At 40.3% G+C, this 20321-nt stretch overlaps 2 protein-coding genes across 9 annotated transcripts in view; one reads left to right on the top strand and one right to left on the bottom strand.

Annotated features, from left to right (window-relative positions):
* Positions 1 to 20321, top strand: part of nbea (neurobeachin) — a 355187-nt gene that overhangs the window by 232442 nt on the left and 102424 nt on the right. For all 8 annotated transcript variants that reach the window (XM_012957925.3, XM_002934020.5, XM_012957924.3 and 5 more), the window contains 2 exons: positions 1467 to 1610; positions 9880 to 10016. In XM_012957925.3, the coding sequence (XP_012813379.1) occupies positions 1467 to 1610; positions 9880 to 10016 (281 nt within the window). The remainder of the gene's footprint in view (positions 1 to 1466; positions 1611 to 9879; positions 10017 to 20321) is intronic.
* Positions 11627 to 13464, bottom strand: mab21l1 (mab-21-like 1). The gene is given in 1 exon segment (NM_001079329.1): positions 11627 to 13464. A coding segment is annotated over 1 exon segment (1080 nt). The 5' UTR covers positions 13217 to 13464; the 3' UTR covers positions 11627 to 12136.

Below are 20321 nucleotides of genomic sequence, written 5' to 3'. Positions count from 1 at the left end.
CAGACGTATTTATTAAAATAAAATGTAACGTCAAATTATTTTTTTATTTTGGATAACAAAGATGCTCTGGTGATTATTTATTCTTGAATTCCTTCTTATGCTTGGTACTATGGTGTATCAGTGTCCTACTAGGGTACCTGGAGCCTACCAGAGACCTCTAGCCCAGGGGTCCATCAAACAAAAAAGGTCTTCAGCTGACATCAGTTATTGTTAGCATGTATTTGGGAATAGAATGTACATTAAAAGTTTTATTCAGAATAAGACAGGTGTCTATTTTGCACGTATTAAAGGAGGGCTAAAGCCTAACAAGAAATATGGCTATAAATTCTGTACTTAATATACAACCAGCCCACAGCTTCCCTACAACAGTATTAATCCAGGGCTTCAAAGTTGTGCACAAGAGCTTCCCATCTTGGATTTTATTAGAAGTGTCAGTGACACTGCACATGCTCAGTGCGCTCTGAGCGGCCGTTGAGAAACTAAGCTTAGGGGTCATCACAAATAATCAAGGAGAAAATGAAGTTTGGCTGTCATAGAGGGTTATGCTATGCTGATTATTAAATTCTGTTGCAGAATACACTGTTTTTTGTTACCATGTAATGTTAACCTAAATGAAATACTAATTAGCCTTGCAGTGTGAATTCTATATTCTATATATACTAGGGATGCACTGAATCCAGGATTTGGTTCGGGATTTGGGCAAAATTCGGCATTGCGAGTGTGGTTCTCTTTGACCCTTCCTTATCTTAATTTGTATATGCCAGTCAGAATTCGGATGCGGTTCAGTATTGGGCTAAATCTTTCACAAAGGATTTTCGGGTTTGGTCGAATCCCAAAGTAGTATATTCAGTGCATCCTTAATATATACAGTATATTGTGAGTGAGTCCCTAAGCTCAGGTAAGTGACAGCAGCACAGAGTATGTGCAGTGAATCAGCTGAAAAGAAGATGGGGGGCTACTTGGGCATCTTTGGGGGCACAGATCTTCCCTGGCTGTGGGTGCCTTGGGCTGGTACAGAAGCACAAAACACAAAGCGTAGCTAGGGGTGCCACATTTTCTGCTAAACAATACCAGCCTTTCTGTATTTCTCTCTTTTTCCCTGTTAATATCAGTGGCATTGAGCATGATTAGTATCTGCCAGGCCAGTCAGGCCAGGGGGCAACCCTATACTTAGCTTAATGCTTTGTTAAACTTACCCTTTTGAAACATTTGCATCTTGGGATTTACTTCTCAAAATTTGCCTTTCTGAACTGAAAAATTGACAGCCTATAAGCACCAGGGCCTGTTTGTAGCAATCGGTTGGGCTGAAAGTTGTTTGCTATAGAACAATTTGATTATTAAAATAAAAGCAAACTGTAATTTCAGTCCTGGTGTGTCATTGTGTGCCCCCCACACTGAATAATGGGACATTTGCTCTGATGAAATGATTTGCTGATAATCAGTGTTTGTTTTTGTGTGTACCAAAGGCACAGAGGAAGATGTGATGAAATCGAAGAAGACTTTCCGAAGCCAGGCTGCCGTTAATCAGAACGCGGAAACGGAGCTAATGCTGGAAGGGGACGACGATGCCGTTAGTCTGCTGCAAGAGAAAGAAATAGACAACCTGGCAGGTAGCCCATATTTACTTATATATTACATTCGGTAATAAGGTAATGCGTACCATTCGGAGTATGCTCAAGCTATCATAGTTTTGTCCTGACCCCCAGTTGATGCTGTGGGGTTAAGTGTTCAGCAATGGTACACAGACACACTATAATGTGTGCATTGAATCCAGCACTATCTGTAGGGGTTGGCCCAATCCAAAGTGATCAGCTGAAGTCATGTGCTTTTAAAGCAGTGAACAACTGAATGTGCAATTTCTTTATTTTTCTCAGATCTGAATAGTCAAACTAGGATTTGGACTTGTTAGTTACCTAAGATTTTTTTATCGAGGATTCGGTATTTGGATAATCTAAAAGCTCTGAATTTGGTGCATCCCTAGTATAGACAACTGTAGCTGCATATAAATCCCATGGCAGCAGACACAAAATGCTTGTATGGCCTTTAAGAACTAAAGGGAATTTGTAATTCAACGATGTGGCCCCCAGAATCCCTTTTACACTGAAATAGCACCTAACAAAAGAGCTTGACTAGTATGATAGGTCCAAAACCATTCAGAGAGTTTTGACTTTTTCTTTACAGCAGGGATCCCCAACCTTATATACCCATAAGCCATATTCAAATGGTAAAAGTGTTGGGGAGCAACACAAGCATGGAAAAAGTTCCTGGGGTGCCAATAAGAGCTATAATGGCTATTTGGTAGTCCCTATGTGGACTGGCAGCCTACAGAAGGCTCTGTTTGGCTTTACACTGGGTTTTATGCAATCAACACTTTCCTCCAAGCAAGAAATTCAAAAATAAGCACCTGCTTTGGGGCCCCTGGGAGCAACATCCAAGGGGTTGGGGAGCAATATGTTGCTCACAAACCACTGGTTGGGGATCACTGCTTTACAAGGAGAGTTCCCCTTTAAGTTGACTTTGGTATGCTATAGAATGGCCAATTCTAAGCAACTTTTCAGTTGGTCTTCATTTCTTGCTCTGGGAGCCTCTATTTGTACTGTAATTGTTTTTATTACCGTACTTATCTCATATTTCTTACTTACTCTCCTATTCATCTTCATGTTTCTCAATCAAACCACTGTCTGGTTGTTAGGGTTATTTGGATCATAGCAACCAGAAATTCCAGACTGGAGACCTGCTAAACAAAAAGTCAAATCATTTAAAAACTATAAATAATAACAAATAAAGGCTAATTGCAAATTCTCTCAGAATATCATTCTCCACATTATACTATAAGTTAATTTAAAGGTGATCAACCCCTTTATTGGCAATGTAAAACATGTGTTTAACATTAGTCATAGCAGGCACCTAAGAACCAAACCTGTAATTTCAGGATTCCTGTTTTAAATAGATGGTATCTGGATGTATAACTTCATTTATAATACTTATAAGTAAATGAGACCTGGCAGAGGGAAAGGTCAGAACCCCTGTTTAGCAGATAAGCCTACACAACTACATCATTAACATAGAGCACAAGGGAGCGCTGGTTGCTCTGGGTTACAAGACTTGAGCAAACCTTGCACCTTTAGCCCATGTAGGTAGACTATGGGGTGCTCTCCAAAATGTGTTTAAATTTTGAAGCAGAATGGAAAGAATCAATAGTTTTGTAAATAGCAGAAACTTTTTACTGTACCAGCAAGTGGTTTATGCACTTAGCAAGACACCCTTCCAAAGGTGAGTATCTATAGCTTTGCTATGTTGTCAACAAAAAGATGTTTTTGAGGGGGGTGCAAGATGCATGTTTTGTGCCCAAAACATTTAAGTCTTTGAACATTTCTATTTCAGTTGTAATGCCTTTGGTTCCCAGGCTGTTCACATCAAGAGGCAAGTTGGGTATAGTCTGCACCGATTCCAAATGATTAGATCCTAGAATTTCAAATCACATTTTACCGATAGGGTATTTTATAAAATCGACTAACAGTTTACCCCTTATTAAATTGTGTGATTTTGCTAAAACCTTAATTCCTAATGACAATTTATTTTATAAAGAGGAATAACAATGTAAAAACATTAATCGGTTGCATTTCTAAAGTATACTTTTCATTGTTCTGAATCATGCATTGTAGGCAAATGGCTCTCTGTTCTCCCTGTGGCACATTCCTCCAAGATTGTTTTCAATGAAACAAATGACACTCTCACTTCTAAATCAGTGGGTCATTCCTGCCTGCTTCGGCCCAATCTTCCACTGCCTCAAGGCGGCCATACACTGAAACATTCGCTCATTTGGCAAGGTTGTCAAACCAGCAGATCTTTCACAGCTTGAGGTGGGCGATATCAGGTTGATCTGACTGTCTGGCCCGAGGGCCAAATCTTTAAATCACATTAAAGGGATGTAAGTCGGTGGGGCAAAGACTACTTCAACAAGCCAATGTGCTCCTCGTATCAACTGGACTTTTAAACCTGTCCAACATCTGCCCGATTTTTGGCCAGTTTAATTGGGTGGGTCTGTCTGAGGGCCCCATACATGGGCCAATAAGCTGGCAACTTCGTCCATTGGCAGTTTTTATCAAACCTTTAGACATTATCAGTAGCAGATTCTCTTTTTAGATTCTTTTCTACAGAGTAGGATGAGCATTTGTCACACTCTGTACTCAGGGATGATGCTCTGTCTCTCCAGAGCCCAGCTTAGTGGCCTGACAGCACCGCATATGAGAGAGAGGCCAACACAGAATACACAAATATGCAATATTATACACCTATTTTCTTATGACTATCTGTTAGTGGTTACTAATCCTAAACAGATTTTTTTTCTATTATACTGATTATTTGCGTAAGAAACAGTTGAAATATTGCTTTGTAATTTCACTGATTGTGGAGTGAGGAATTAGAAAAGCACTCATCAAAGCTCCATTATTCCTCAGTATAAAGAGGAATGTGTTGATGCTGCTTTGTCTCCTGTGTAAGACTTCAGGATCCACTGTGTCCCTCAAGACCATTAATGCACATTATGATATCTGGAGCGGAAGACATGAACAAGCAAGCCAACATTCAAAGTGAGAACAGGCTTCAGAATAGACCATGTGCTAAGGAATGGAAGAGTCCGGCTTGCTGCAGCACCTGTAATTGGGATGACCCCTTTTCCTAATGGAATGCAAACTCTGCTTTGTGCATATTCTATACCAGAACAGGCCTGGTTCTTTCATTATTTTGCTAGTCTTTCGTGTTTCTTTTACTGCTGTTAGACCTGCATCTTTTTGTAGGTAAGACAGCAAACATGAGAGAAATAGACAAAAGCCACATTTTATTAACCTTTATACAGGGCCGGCCCAGTCTGACCCTGCCTTTATATAGCACCTACATTTTTCAAAGTGTTTTGTAGAGATTATACTTAATTCACAATAGTCCTGCCCCAATGAAGTTTACAATCTCAAGGTTCCTTTACTATACGAACAAATGGGTAGTGGTGTATTAGCAATTACAGGATTCTGCTAACTTTGGGCACTTAATATTGTGCATCCCTGTACAGAAATCCCACTCATTTGTGTATAAATCAAGAAACTATGCTAACCTTTTATTTTTATGGAAATACTACTAGTTAAAGCGGTTGTTCACCTTTACATTAACTTTTAGTATGACATAGACATCGATATTCTGAAACAGTTGCAATTGTTTTTAATTTCTTTTGTGGTTTTTAAGTTATTTAGCTTATTGTTCAGCAGCTCTCCAGAAAAGAGAAAGTTCAGCAGCTATCTGGTTGCTAGGGTCTGGTTTGCCTTAGCAACCAGGTAGTGATTCTAATGAGAGACTTCAATATGTGTAGGAGAGGGGCTGGATAGAAAGATACGGAGTAAAAAGTAACAATTACAAAACTGTACGCTCATAGAGTAATAGTTTTTTTTTGTCTGCTGGGGTCAGGGACCCCCATTTGAAAACTTGAAAGATGTAGAAGAGGTTGGCAAATAATTAAAAAACTATTACCAAAAATAAATAGTGAAGACTTAATTGCAGGGTTCTAGGAATAGGACCTTCTATAACGTATTAAAAGTTAACTTAAGGGTGAACCACCCCTTTAAGTAGAAATGGTGAATAGTGATGAGTGAATCTGTCCCGTTTCGCTTCGCCATAAAATTTGCAAAACAGCAAGAAAATTAGCGAAACGGCGCGTTTGTTGCACGATTTTTTGTCACCCGCTATTTTTTTTTTGTTGCCCACGTCTTTTTTTTACGCAACCGTGCCCTTTTTTGACACGTGACAAAACAAATTTCCGCGCGACTAATTTTTCCACTGTGAATTTTCACAGAAGTTTCATGAAACAATTCGCCAATGCGGAAATTTGCTGCAAATCCATGCCTGTCCAAAAAATTCGCTCATCACTAATGGTGAAAATTCTTAACACAAATGATTGAAATAAAAGAATATACTAGTTGATACCTTCAGTTTATATTTAAGGAGAAAATAGAAGGTGTCTAGTACTAATGAAGCGATATTGATGCATTTACATTACATTACATTAACATGTATTTATAAAGCGCCAACATATTTTGCAGCGCTGTACAATAAGTGGGTTTCATACATTGGACATACAGAGTAACATATAAAGCAATCAATAACCGATACAAGAGGTGAAGAGGGCCAGGGACTGGTTTATTATTTTGCAGTTGGAAAAAATTATTACCCTGCATTTATTGTAAACTCCTATCCCTGCACCCTATTCTGCATTCTCCTGTAATACAGCCTGCCCCTTAGTACTATATTTGTATCACTATTTATTTATCATTTGATTATTGGCTAATTTTGGATATTTGCAGTCTGTGCATATATGTGTTAAAAGAAGCATTACAAGTGTGCATCCCTTCCGCACTGGGAAGCAGTGTTAGGCACAGACACGGCTGGTGTGAGTGTCCCCTTTCATGGAGGGCTAAGCCAGATCGCATCCATATTGCCACCCCAAAGGCCCCATGATAATTCCTTTAGCAGGAGCTGGCAGGGCTTTGAAGCAAACTCAGAAGGAGGGGTAGACTCTAGGGTTGGGAACTGTAATTGGAGGAAAGCCAAAAGATTTGAAGGCAGGTTGACTGTTAAAATTTACAAGGGCAGATGTTGAATTATTTAACCTGAAATTTAATTCACCATTGAAGCCTTTGAGGGACATATCAAATAATTGGTACAACTGTGCAACAAATAGATATAGAAACAGGGATGTAAAAATACCCCTTTTGATAAGCATATGAGTAAAATACACATAGAAATCAGGAGATCCATTGCATTGGTACATCCCTAAAAAAAATAATTTAAACATTAAATAAACCCAATTTGCCTCAAATAAGGATTATTTATATTTAGGTTGAGATTAAGTACAAGGGAGATGGTCTTCCCATAATTAGGAGCATTCTGGATAAGGGGTTTTTGGATAACGGATCCCATGTCTTCCATATAGCTCTGTAGATTCTACAATTTACAATGCTAAAAGGCATATTATAGCAGCCCATCAGTTGTCCCTAAGCCTTAGCTTTAGGAACATTTGTTTCAATACATTCTATGCACCTATGCCTTAGGATACCAGCACAGCATATGTAAGCATATCCCATCCAGATGACTACTACAGTTCTCCAGTTGCAGTTGAACCATAATACCCAGCAACCAATTGGTTCAACCTCAATGGACCAATGAGAGATGAGTTGTTAAATGGAGGCTGTCCAGATGCCTTAATATAACTAGATATGCGTCACTGATAGCATTATGCTTTTGTTATTATATTTAGTGGGATTGTTATTATTGATTAAACAGGTACAGGTATGGGACCTGTTATCCAGAATGCTTGGGACCTCGTGTATTTCAGATAAGGAGTCTTTCTGTAAATTCTGTAAGTCTTTCGAAAAATCTTTTAAACATTAATTAAACCCAAAAGGACTGTTCTGGCTCTAATAAGGATTAAATCTATCTTAGTTGGGATCAATTACACACTACAATTTTATTATTATAGAGAAAAAAGAAACAATTGTTAAAAATGTTAATTATTTGCTTAAAATGGAGTTTATGGGAGATGGCCTTCCCATATTTCAGTGCTTTCTGGAAAACAAGTTTCCGGAGAACGGATCCCCTACCTGTATATAATTCAGCGCAGTCTTGTATGCAACATTCAGATCCCAGTAATACAGATTAATACATTCATATTTACCTCCAAAAACCAATCTGTCCTTTTGATTTCAGGAAAACTTGTTAAGAGGAAATAATGGTGTGGTAACATAGAAAATCTGCAGTATTTTGATTAAACCTTATGTAAACATTTTAATATGGGATCTGTAAAGTCCAGAGCATCTCCCAGAGGGGATTAGAACATAATCCTCTTTCTATGGCTGGAGTGGATTAGCTTCACATTCTCTGAGACGTGTTTGCTCCTTTAGGCTGCACCAAGAACTCCTTCAAATATGCCGTGCAACCCAGACGTGTGATATCATGAACTCCACAATATGTTTAATGTTTGATTTAATTCGTATACATCCTCTCTTCCAAATACATTACAGCTCATAGCAAGTGTAGTGCAGGCTAGGCACCTGTCTGTAGGCCCCAACAGGCCCAGACTGGCAATCTATGGGTTCTGGCAAATGCCAGGGGGCTGCTGTAAGATGCCATAGATAGTCACTAGTTATTGGGCCTGTGGGGGTGCTGGTTGGGCCTCTGTGTACTTGAAACAGAAGGGCTGATTTTGTATACCAGTCCAGGCCTGTGCCCCAAAAACCATGAATTAGCTGCAAGCCCCGTAATAAAGCACTTTCTTAGCATTAAAAGTCTGCACCTGCAGTATGAGCATGTGATATTAGCTTTCCAGCCCTGTTTATATTAATTGTTCATATATTCTACAAGGCAGCTGTCTTATGATAAAGGAACAGTGCAAATGGCGTTTCCAAATATATGAGAATAATAGGAGTATTCTGCATTATAGGTAGCTAGAGTTTCATTATTGGTAAATTATATTTTCTATAGTAACAACTAGTAAGAGTTCCATAAGGAAATGCAACATAAGAGTGGGAGTCAGTTGGTAACTTAAGGGAATACAGACAGGCTTGGGTCCCTTGGGTACCCTGCTAGGGATCACTACTTGCTAACTGAAAATTGTCTTAGTCTTTTCTGGGTCCTTTTTCCCTCTCTGCACTAGCATTATTAGTAAAATCTTACAAATCCACAAAATACATTTTTTTCTATTTTTTTTTATCGATTGTAGGAAAGAGAAGTGAAATGGTTTAATGGCAGAGAATTGAGTGCCGAACAAAGGCTGCTGGTTCCTAGGTGGCACTTTAGAGGTTAAACCACAAAATCCCTTGTCTGGCTGTGCAGACAGCTTATTCCAGGGCCTGCTGGAAGGCGATTCACCTGGCCATCTGCTGGGGGGAGTCAGGGTAACCAGCAGCCAAACGGGGTCACCTAATGAGCCAAAGAAACAGTACTAATTATTTTAACCCCTTGCATGCGTAACCCTGCGGCGCAATAGGAATCCCTCGGATTGCCCCCAGTTGCACAACCCGATCGGGACTGCCCTGGTCTTACGCGTCTCTCCCACTGATGCTAATGTGGGGGTGTGCGGGAAATGGATAGCTCCACGCAGTTGTACCTGTGGGTAAATCTCCCGTGTTGCGTGAGGCGATGGGGCACAGATATAGGTGCCAATCCCCTCTTGCTTTCTTTGAACAGTCCATATACACAGAATTATAGCAGGGCCCCTAGGGCTGTGTAACAATATATCCCTCTACTCCTAGAATCCTAATTCCTAATAGGAATCTGTCGGTTTCCCCGCTGAATACTGAGAATTACACTGCGCTTTGGCCCATAGGCTACAGTATTGGTGGCCTGTATAGGCTACTGGTCCCTGCACAGACAGTAACAATAGCATTCCCCCAGTGTCCTGCCTGTTCCATAACATGTGGGTATGTGCAGAGGCTGCTGGCCTGCCCTGGTACATACATAGCTCTGTATTTACCCCCCCCCCCCCAAGGGGCATTTTGCCACTGGCCTCTGCTTGGGAAAAGTTAAACAAACCAAACCACTTGTCTGGCACAAATAGGCTGTTTGTGGCATTAGCCTGGGCCCTAGCCATCTGTACTGACACAACAAAAGATATATCCCTGCCAACTGCTCGCACATATTCAGCTGTAGCGATTGTTACACAAAATAAAACATATAATAACATCAAATTAAAAAAATGCCCATGCCCAGAATTACCCATTCAGTGTGCTAGTGCCCAGGGTGCCTTGGGGTGCAGTCTGCCAGTCTGCTGTACAGTGACACCCAGGGAAAGGGCGACTTTGTCGGTGTAATCAGCGCTTGTCTGTGTGTGTGTTACAGGTCCTGTAGTGCTCAGCACCCCTGCCCAGCTCATTGCACCCGTTATAGTGGCCAAGGGCACCCTTTCCATCACCACCACTGAGATCTACTTTGAAGTGGATGAGGAAGACCCGACCTTCAAAAAGATCGACCCAAAGGTGAGTGCGCCTGTAATTCATCGCAACTACCAACCCGTCAGTTTGGCGTTTACATCTAAACCAACACAAGTTATGGGAGTTTTAATTGTCACACACTGAAAGGTTTAGGGAACGTTTGTTTTGTGTCAGTTTGTGTTACACCTGAGCCCGCCCGTAGGAACATACAATTCTGCTTTTAGAAAAAAATATCGCTATGATATTGTGCATTGTAGGCAAAATATACAACGCGATTAGCAAAATACAAATATTAACAAGGTGGCTGATATATTACATGTCCTCAGCAACTGCAATTTATTGTATATTTCAAACATTTTTTCTTAATTCAAATCCTTGAACAGAAACCGCTACTCTTTTAATTATACTGGTAAAGTGTTCTATTTACCTGATATAATTTGTTGTGCTAATATTACTGCTACCCTTTGTATTTGGTGGTGCAATACAAACATCTCAAGGTAACAGCTAAAAAAAGTATTCAAAATAATATGATTCGTTAGATCGAAAAATCATTGTTTAGGTTTGTATTATTTCACTCTAATTTTTCTTACAAATATCACATTATTTATGGGTATTTAAATAAATCCTAAAATAGTACTTAATATTTAAATTACTTTGTTAAATAAATGAAGCATTACACTGGGACAGAAGTCTACTTTTCAACACTTGTTGATTTTCTGCTTTCATATTGGTTGTTTTTTTTCCAATCTCATTTACAATATTGTTTTATGCTGCGTTTATTTTGTGTAAGACACTGGGTTTCTTATATCTTTAGTAAAAAAATGTTTTCTGTAAGCTATATGGTAGGCATACAGAGCTGGTAAATCTTTTCCCAGATACATTAAGTATGTAGCGTTTAGTTTAATACATCTATTTTTGTAAAAATTCGTTTCTTTTCAAAGGACTAAAATGTATCCTTGTTTATCTTGAACGATTTAATTACAAAACAGTTACCATGTAGCTTCTGTCTATACACAAATGAAAATGTTCTTGATATTAATTAGAAACAGTTCCCTATTTTACGGTTTTTTAATTCGAGATATATTTTTCAGAGATAAAAAGAAATAATCGATGAATAACCACACATAGCAATATTATTTTGATGTCATTTATTAGATCGTAATTAAATTAAATTGTCAACGATTTAAAATCTAAAATCACAAAAGTCTTTATCCAGTGTACTTCAAGTGCATTTTCAAATATATAATTCGGATATCCAAGCGCCATCATATAAGCAAAATTCAAAATTTTCCTTTGAATATATTTAAATAACATTTCAAGTATATTTATGGAATGTTAGGAATAGAACAAGCATTTTGAAACAAAAAAAAATGTAAACTTCAAAGTTCTGACACTTTCAGACAAGTACCTTGAAAAAACACCAAAACTACCTTTGAAATGGTATCTCCATAGCGGAATATGTCCTGTGGTATCCAACATGGAAATCGCACCTCTTTATACCAATCACAGAACAGCAACATCCACAATTTCAAGACACTGTGAATCAGAATATTTGTTACATTAAAAAAAAATGTACATACAAAAAATTCTTGTTCGGTTGGCAGATCGGAGTTTGGATTTGAACCAGAAATACTGATGGAAAATCCAATGTGAAGTTTTTTTTTTTTCTTGAAATGATTTGTATTCATATATTTTTATTCTAACGGGCTGAGTGCACGATAAATCGAGTTTTTTTTTTCTCTCCAACGACACCTTTTAAAATTGCGCAGTTCTTTAAATAATTTATAAAAAGAAGTCTGATTTGTGTTTACAGCAATGGCGATGTTCCTTTTTATTTAGGATGAGTTTAGCTGCAGTACAGAGCCGGGAGATTGTATCCATCAGCGAGTAACAACACACTCGATCCCGGGATTGACTCGTTGCCCTTTCGGGGGTGCAAGATGCGAACACAGCCAACCTTCTGCCCCCCGGCTGCTGTACAACTACAACTCCCAGCATCCCCCTCATCGCTTCTTAGCCGGGTATATTCCTACATCCAGGCTAGGCTGGAATTTTGGGATTTGTAGTTCAGTGCCAGCTGGAGGGCAGCAGCTTGTCAGTGAAATCCTAGTGTGCCAGTCTGTGTAACCCTGTGCCAGTTTGTATCCCAGGCTTGCCCATGGGGCTCAGAGCTTCTCCAGGCTCTTGGGGTTGGTGAGGATCTCCCTTGCCAGCCTCCAGGTCTGCTTGGCAGCGTTCTCCAGGGCGGAGTGGGGTTTCCCCTGGAAGAGGTCGAGGTTGGGCAGGAAGTAGTGCGGGCAGCGGCGGCATTGGAGGCAGGAGATGAGCTGCAGCAGGATGCCATTCAGCCGGTCCCCCAGGCACGACTCGTCCCAGTCCGACTCCCGGGGGTGCTTCTCGCACTCGTAGGACACCAGGGTTTTCATGTGGTAGTTATTGAGCGGCTGCCCGGGCAGCTCCAGGTGCCGGTCCCGCAGGGTTTTGAGTAAGGAGAGGCATTTCTTCCTACAGCCGCCCAGCTGCAAGCGATTCTCGGCCTCGGCGAACTGCAGCACCCAGGCGTCACTCTCGGCCGAGCTCTGCTTGCCCGCCAGCGTGTGGCACTCCTTGGAGAGCAGGTTGAAGCCCTCGGCCTTGACTTCTGCCACCCTGTTGGGCCCGGGCCAGGGGATGTGGGGCAAGGGCCAGTGGGCAGCGCTGCGGGGCCAGATGCCGGTGCACTTGAAGGCGGGGGTGATCTGTACCACATAGCGGTCCCTGATGCGCAGCTTCACCTCGCTCGTATCCGCCACCATCTTCACCACGTCCCGGTAGCTGCACTTATCCACCGCCTGGGCCACCAGGGTCTGGAACCGGGAGCGGATCTTCCGGGCGGAGAGGTACCCGGAGGCGGTGATGAATTCCACCCACAGGGACATGCTCCGCTTCCTGCCATCACTCAGCTTGAGCACGGCGCAGCCCGGCAGGGAGCCGTCATCCACGAAGTTGAAGACCCCCATCTGGTTGAGGTACAGCACCACCTCGAACTCCGTGGGGGAGATCACCTCCAGCCCCTCGTAGCGGTTGTCCATCTCATTGAGGGAACTGATGAAGCGGGGCTCCTGCACCTCCACCTCCTTCAGCACGTCCGACACCACCTTGCACACCTCCCGGATAGTCTTGGCGATGGCCGCCTTGCGCGCCTGGCACTTCTCATTGTAGTACTTGTTCAGGTGATACACCAGCTTGGCCTGGGCCGCCACCATGTTCGGGCAGAGATCCGGGTTGTACACCGGAGTCTCACAGTAAGCTGACGGATCCAAGGCGGCTGCTGGGGCTGGAGCCAACTTTGAGGGGAAATAGTCCGTGGTAGCTGAGAGTAAGGGGGGTGCTAGTGATGGTATGGCCGGGGTAGCCCAGGGGACAATGACTGACTGAGCTTTTACATCACTCACACACCCCCTTCCCTATTGCAGCGAGTGTATGCGGCCCTGTGCTCAGCAGGCGATATACAGTGTGTAAGGCTAAGGCTGCTCTGTAATACAGACCGCTCTGCACTCCTGTCACAAATATAAAGGGAGGGCCGGGCGGGCAGCCAATCAGCTCAAGTCTCCGCCTTCCTCAGCAAGAACCCACCGTGCTGGGGCACTGACTGGCTCTGGCATTGGGGCTGTCACCTGGTGAGGCGCTGCTGCTGCATGGGGCACCTGGGCTGAGGGAGGGCTCTACCGACTCTTATAGGGACAGGTGCAGCCTACTGCTGTGTGTGTGTGTGGGACTCTATAGCTTCATGCTTCTATCCAACTGTATGCAGCTATCTGCCCTAAATATGTCTGTATCTGCCGTATATCCGACTGTGCATGTATATGCTGTATCTGCTCTATGTACAAATGTGTATGTAGCTAAGCTATAGCCTTATGTGTATAGATTTATCTGCCTTATAGCCGAGTCTGCACTTCAATTGTATATGTATAGCTAGATCTATTTGCCTAATATCCAAATGAGCATTTATATAACTATATATATATGTGTGTCAGGCCTTTATCTGAGCGCACATTGAAATAGCTGTATTTATTAGGCTGCCCTGTATGTGCGTATGTAGGTGGAATTAGATATACCTGCCTAGTACCCAAGTCACCATTTATTTTCCAGCTACCCGATAGCATTGAGTATGTAGCGCTGTGTATACTAACTGCCCAACATCTCAGTGTGTGTGTGTAATATACTATGTATACATACTGCTTGTACCAGAGTGAGCACTAACATGTGTCTGTTTCCATCTAGTTATGATAATATTAAGGTACAATTACACAGGGACCGTCTGTAACTCTGTGTAACTTTATTTAAGATAACAGAGAGGTAAGTTGATAGTTATGACTGATACTTTGTATCGTACATAAATGTAACATTTAGCTGCAGATCCATACAATTCCCATTCACCCCCGCATTACCTGGCTGTGGCCCGTGTGTGGGAGGGGCTGGGATACAGACAGGGAAGGGGCAGTTCCATGTAAGGGCTCAATATGTATATACATAGGGATTGTAGTTCAGTACATACAGATTTATTTGTGTGTGTGTGTGTGTGTACACGTTATGTAATGAACATTGGGAATGAATGCAGTGCATGAAGCGACTTTGCTCAGAAGCTGTCAGGGCAGTGGGCAGTTGTCATTTGGGTGCGGAGGAGCCCATTGTGGCCTTTGTGTGTAGGATCTGTCAGTGCAGCCCTGTTGCGGGCTCAGATGGCAGGAGAGCTTTGCAGGAGACGGAGGGCGGCACAACCCCGAGGTGTCTCAGCACCTGCTCCCCCCTACGGGCAGCACCGGCCGCGCCCCATTGCCATTCCTGGGGGCACACGTACTGCATAGCGCTCCGGCGGGCACCACCACCTTATTGGGACTATTGGGACTAGGGGCCGGTGCGCTGGCTCCATTCTGTGCCCGGCCCGCTTACCCGCCGCTGGGCTATAATAAATACGCGCATTGGTAGATACCCCAGTCTGTGAGGGACTCGCAGTTACTATTACTGCTGCACTTTTTTTTGTCGCGCAAATACGTTTCGGAGTTGATAGTTGGCGAAATGATAAATGGAAGTATTGCGGGGGCAACTGTATCTGCTGCGGGATTTCCTTGGCACCGTGTTGGGGAGACATGCGATTACCGACGCCTTGTTGCTGCACAATTACAACTCCCTGAAACCTTCTTCAGGATTTAGGTTTTTGGGGTGGGAATGTAGTCCTGTGACAGGACTGATATATGTGGGAATGGAGGGTGCCGGGGAGGGCAGTTTGTTAGTGCATGTTGGGGGGGGGGGGGCGCCTTGCCGTAACCCGCTGCCCTATTGCTGAGCCACAGCCGGGTCACGTGCCCTAGCTCCCGGGGTATCCGGCTATCAGCGGGCGGTCTCCTAGCAACAAGCAGCCGGGGCCCTGCTCCGCCAGAGGCCGGGCATTTGCACTCTTTGGCTTTGCTCTCGGAATGGGGATGCTGGGAGATGTAGTGCCGTGTCCGTATCGGGGCGGGGGGAATATATTCGATATTGGTCTCGCAGATTTTCGGATGTTTTTAAAATAAATACCATTATAATACATTTTTCATATCTTGGATTTTGGCCAGTACCATGAATTTGCTCTATCTCTTTCACATTGAATTTGCTCCTCACCAAACAAACCCGACTTTCCTGATCCCAAGCTCACCGTTCCTAACAGCTGTTCTGCCCCACACATTCATATGAATGTTTCAACCTACCTGTGTTTCTTAATAGTCTTTCCTTTGTTGCATGAATGTGACAAAAAAACACCTGTTCTAAATATTTTTCTTTTTCACTGTATATTTAACTGATTAACAGCCATTAGTTACTTAACAGAGACATGTGGGTCTCCTGGGTGGGGGCATGGGGATATATACTGTAATATATATACCGATATATATATATATATATATATATATATATATATATATAATATATATAAAATATATACATACACACACATATATATACACACACATATACACAAGTAACATCTAATCTAATGTTTGTGGTCCTTTCTCTCTTTTGTTATTGTTGTATGGGTTTTAAAATTAAACTATATTTACTAAATATGATATAAATGTGCAATTAAGAAGTTATTTACGATGGTTTGAACTAATAATACATGCAAATCTTTCTGCAGTTCTAAAACCTAAAATCACAGTTCTACATTCGCATTCCTTGTATTGGACACTTTTTTTCTGCAACATTCAAATAAACATATAAAAAAAATTACCAGAACTCGTTTTATTGGTCTATTTATAAGTATTTCCCTTTCCCCTTTGTGTTATGATCATTATGCCAAGCCAGTTTTATTTGGGAAAATATATGTTTTTTGCAATTATTGCTGTACAGATGTGGTGTCTATTATGCAGAATGCTTGGAACATGGGGCTTTCCACTTACTTGGGACATTCTGTAATGTGGATCATCATAACTTCAGAGTTTTAAAAACATTTAAAAAAAAAAACCAAAACAAATTGCCACTGATAAGGATTTATGCAGCTTAGTAACCACCAAGGTGCCATCTAATTCATGTAATCTAAATCAAATCCAAACATTTCAGAAAGTTATGGAAAACTGCTTTCTTGATAACACAAATACGCAGTGTTACTGAACATTAAAATGGGAAAAAAATTTAACACACACATCTGTTAGCTTGCGTGAATAATACAATATATTTAATGTATTAAATATTAAAATCCATAAATCTGTTTATAGAACCTTCTACTTTTTTTGTGCCCTAGTGAAAAGTTGCCTTGAAAATTTGAGATGTGTAATTCAACTGCCTGGAGCCAATTTTGCTGCGTTGCCTAGCAACTCCTCCATTATAGCTCCACAAATGTCATATGAAGTCATTTTATGAAATAGAAAACAAATGGGAAGGAATGGCTCCCAGGCCATTTTTGCATATTGTATTTGTATACAGGCACTTTCACTGTGTATTATATAATGCAGAATACTAACAAAAGATGATTGCACTCAGATAAGCACAGGAAGAAAATCTAAAATAGATTATAAGACGTTTATACAGGATGCCATAAATAGAGTAACATAATTGGGTCAGATTATCCAGTTGCAGTAAAAAAAAAACCAGAAACAGTCTCACTAACTAGCAGTCGTTTTACATAGCTTCTTTTTGTTTAAAAATGACTTTCATTTTTATCAATATATAAACAGAAGGAACATTTAGATTAAACTGGGACAAATCCCCCCAAAACTAAAACTTGGTTGGAAATCTGTAGCTCTGTAAAGCTGGCATGTTGTTGCCTAATAGCATTAATAGCAGCAGTAAATGGCACTGACGCTCAAGCACAGAGCAACCGCCTTGACTGTTGGTAAAAGGAAACAATTTTCAGAAAAAGGGGCAGTAAGGTCAACTCGGCAGACAGGAAAACAATAAGGCAAGAGACTTTTGCTGGGGGAAAGATACAGTGATTTGGAGAGGGTGGAAGCAGCAAGCTCTCGAATACTCACAAAATTCAATTTAGCCAATTCAACTCACACTGGACTCCCAGCAAATTGCATTTCAGGCATTAAGACATAGAATAATGAAAGCATGGTTTTCTCATCTTTTAAATCTATGTAAATATATTTAAGAATAACAACCAGTGTACAAGATGACATTTGCTAGACTAATGTTTAGTTTTTTAAAAATATATTAAATTAAGCAATTAAATATAACATGTTGATTGTGTATTAACTACATTTTATTAGTACATGTATTTTTTTACATTTTCTTACATTTACTGAATATGAAGTATATTTGCCATCATTTTTGATCAGTTTTTTTCTTTACTGGTAAATGTTTGTAATGGCAAATATAAAGTAGTTTCTAATGACATTTGAAACCTGTACTTTTAATAAGGAACACAGTTCTCATTATTTTTGTATTATAATCTAAACACAGCAAACATTTTGTTATTTTCGATCCTATCCAGAAATTGGAGAGAGTGGAAACTGACTAATTATAATTGTTCTACATACTTTTTAAAATTGAGACTTTTCTGCTTATATTTATTTTTATATTTTGCATATTTATTATTTACTAGCAATCACAACTGTTACATTTTTTATTGGATCATCTTCTTAATGATGTAAATTGTATAACATCAGCCAAGCAAAAAAATAATAATTAGAGTAATTCAGTAACAAAATTTATTGAAAAAATTTATCACATACATACTCTTAAATTCCACTATTCCTGTTTGCAGGCAGTAATTATAAAATAAATAATATAATAAATAATTATAGTGTATTTTTGTAGGTCTGCACTGAAATCCTGCATTCGACTGAACCCTAGCACTTAAGCAGAATTTGAATTCTGCTGAATCCAAGATGTTTCTTCTGAACCAAATCCAAATGACTTGGATGCGACGTATTTTTGTTCACATGATTTGGCATTTGTATTAATTCACAAATTATGGGTTCGGTGCATCCCTAGTTTGTGGGGCTGTCATACATTGCTGTGAGGAGGTAGCATTTGGTATCTTCTCTGCACTGCAGTAAAGCAGTGCGTGCAGTGGGCATACTCTTACATTGCAATTCTCTAGTGTACCTAGCAGGACGAGCAGTGCACACATAAGGATAAAGGATTGTTGAAAGGATTTCTTTGCTTCAGCATGTGGTTTATAGAAATATGCAACATTGTAGCTGTGGAAGGTAATATGCTGAGCATCAAAAAATACTGGCGAGCCAGTTAGAATCAAATCAATTTACTTGTGAGCTTTATATCAATAAAAAACATTGTAGGGTATAACAGCTCTGCCAGAAGGAATGTTTGTTTTTAGAAGCCTTTTCGTGTGGATACTACTGAAGCTGCTATACAAGAACCCACATTCCACATTCATTTGATAAAACTTAATGACTGGTTTAGGCATCAGTGATTTCTAATAGTGCTGTGTTCCATACCATGCACTGTAGTCATCCATCTGTGTGTCTCACTTGATAGAACTGGATCAGGGCAGGCAAAACACACTCAACGCATTTTGGATGGCACACTGGCACATAGGGTAACCATTTATTATTACAAGTATCCATTCAAATATATCTTTTTGGAACAATACTAAGGGGAAGATTGATCAATGTGAGTTTATAACTTAATACATTAAAAACTCACCATGTTCTATTCAGTCCTATAGGATTTTAGAATATTTTTCAATGGGTGAACATTAGAACTTACCATTAAATAAACACGCCTCTAAAAATCCTATAGGAGTGAATGTGGGTGAGCTTTTATTTATTAAACTCTAAACTCTCATTTTGATAAATCTGCCCCTTAGTGTCCTCCTTTTCTGTAGTTGCACCCTTAATTGATGGAGTGAAAAAAGGGTACTGAGCCTTTAGGCAGGTTCTGCTATAAGACTGGTATGTTGTTGGTTATTCCTACTATATATTTTAGAAGAACCTCTGATACACCAAACAAGCATGTAAGCATATGTAATAGTATATAGGAAGGAGAATATCTGTTCCATTATAAAAGGATTTAAGTCATTCTGTGTGTCTATCTGTGCACGTGAGCATGTGTGTCGACTCGCACCTAATTTGTCATGGCCACATACCATTTCAACCATATGGGGTGTTTTTGTTATAAACAACCCACTTTGTGGAAATCAAGCCTTATTTGTTTTGTTCACCACATGCGTTATTTTCCCTAGTGTGCATCTGCCGGTGTACAATTTAGCCACAGGCACTTACAGACCTTGTGGTGAGCAGCATAGCAGGCAAAAGCCATATGTGTTTAAATGTTTAAAAAATAAAAATCAATTTTTTTCTCTTTTTTTTTTTCTCTAGATGGCTAATTTAGTTATGCCTGGAGACAGTAGGATGCAAAATTTAAAGCTAATTAATTGGCCCCTATTCTTCAGGCATTTTCATTTCTCACTTGCAATATGGAATGCTTGTCAGCTTTTCTGATAAATGAGTGCCCATGATTTACATAGATTTCACATTAACACCAAAATTAGCCTGATTTGAGTGGAAACTAGTTTACATAATGACAAAGCAAATTCAGCGTTAGAAGATGGTGCGTGGCTCTTATCTGCGGTATAATTTAGAAACAGTTGATTTTACTCAGTGTTGCCAAAATTAAATATACATTTAGAATAACAGAATTCCTTTGGATATAAGATACTGTTTCCAGTTTTCACTTTTTTTTTTTTTATGATTTAAACTTTTTTTTTATCAGAATTTAGCATTGATTGCAGGGCTTTTCATCAATACTATCCTATATTAGAGTCATGCAGAAAATATAACCAATAGTAGAGGGCCTTATTCTTATGAGCTTACAGTCTAATTAATGTAAAGGTAATATAAGTTTTTTGCCTTGGGAAAATGTTTCATG

Source organism: Xenopus tropicalis, chromosome 2 (genome assembly GCF_000004195.4).
Source record: "Xenopus tropicalis strain Nigerian chromosome 2, UCB_Xtro_10.0, whole genome shotgun sequence".
Taxonomy (NCBI): Eukaryota; Metazoa; Chordata; class Amphibia; order Anura; family Pipidae; genus Xenopus; species Xenopus tropicalis.
The sequence above is the reverse complement of the archived record's forward strand: the minus strand, read 5'-3'. Positions and strand labels throughout refer to the sequence as shown.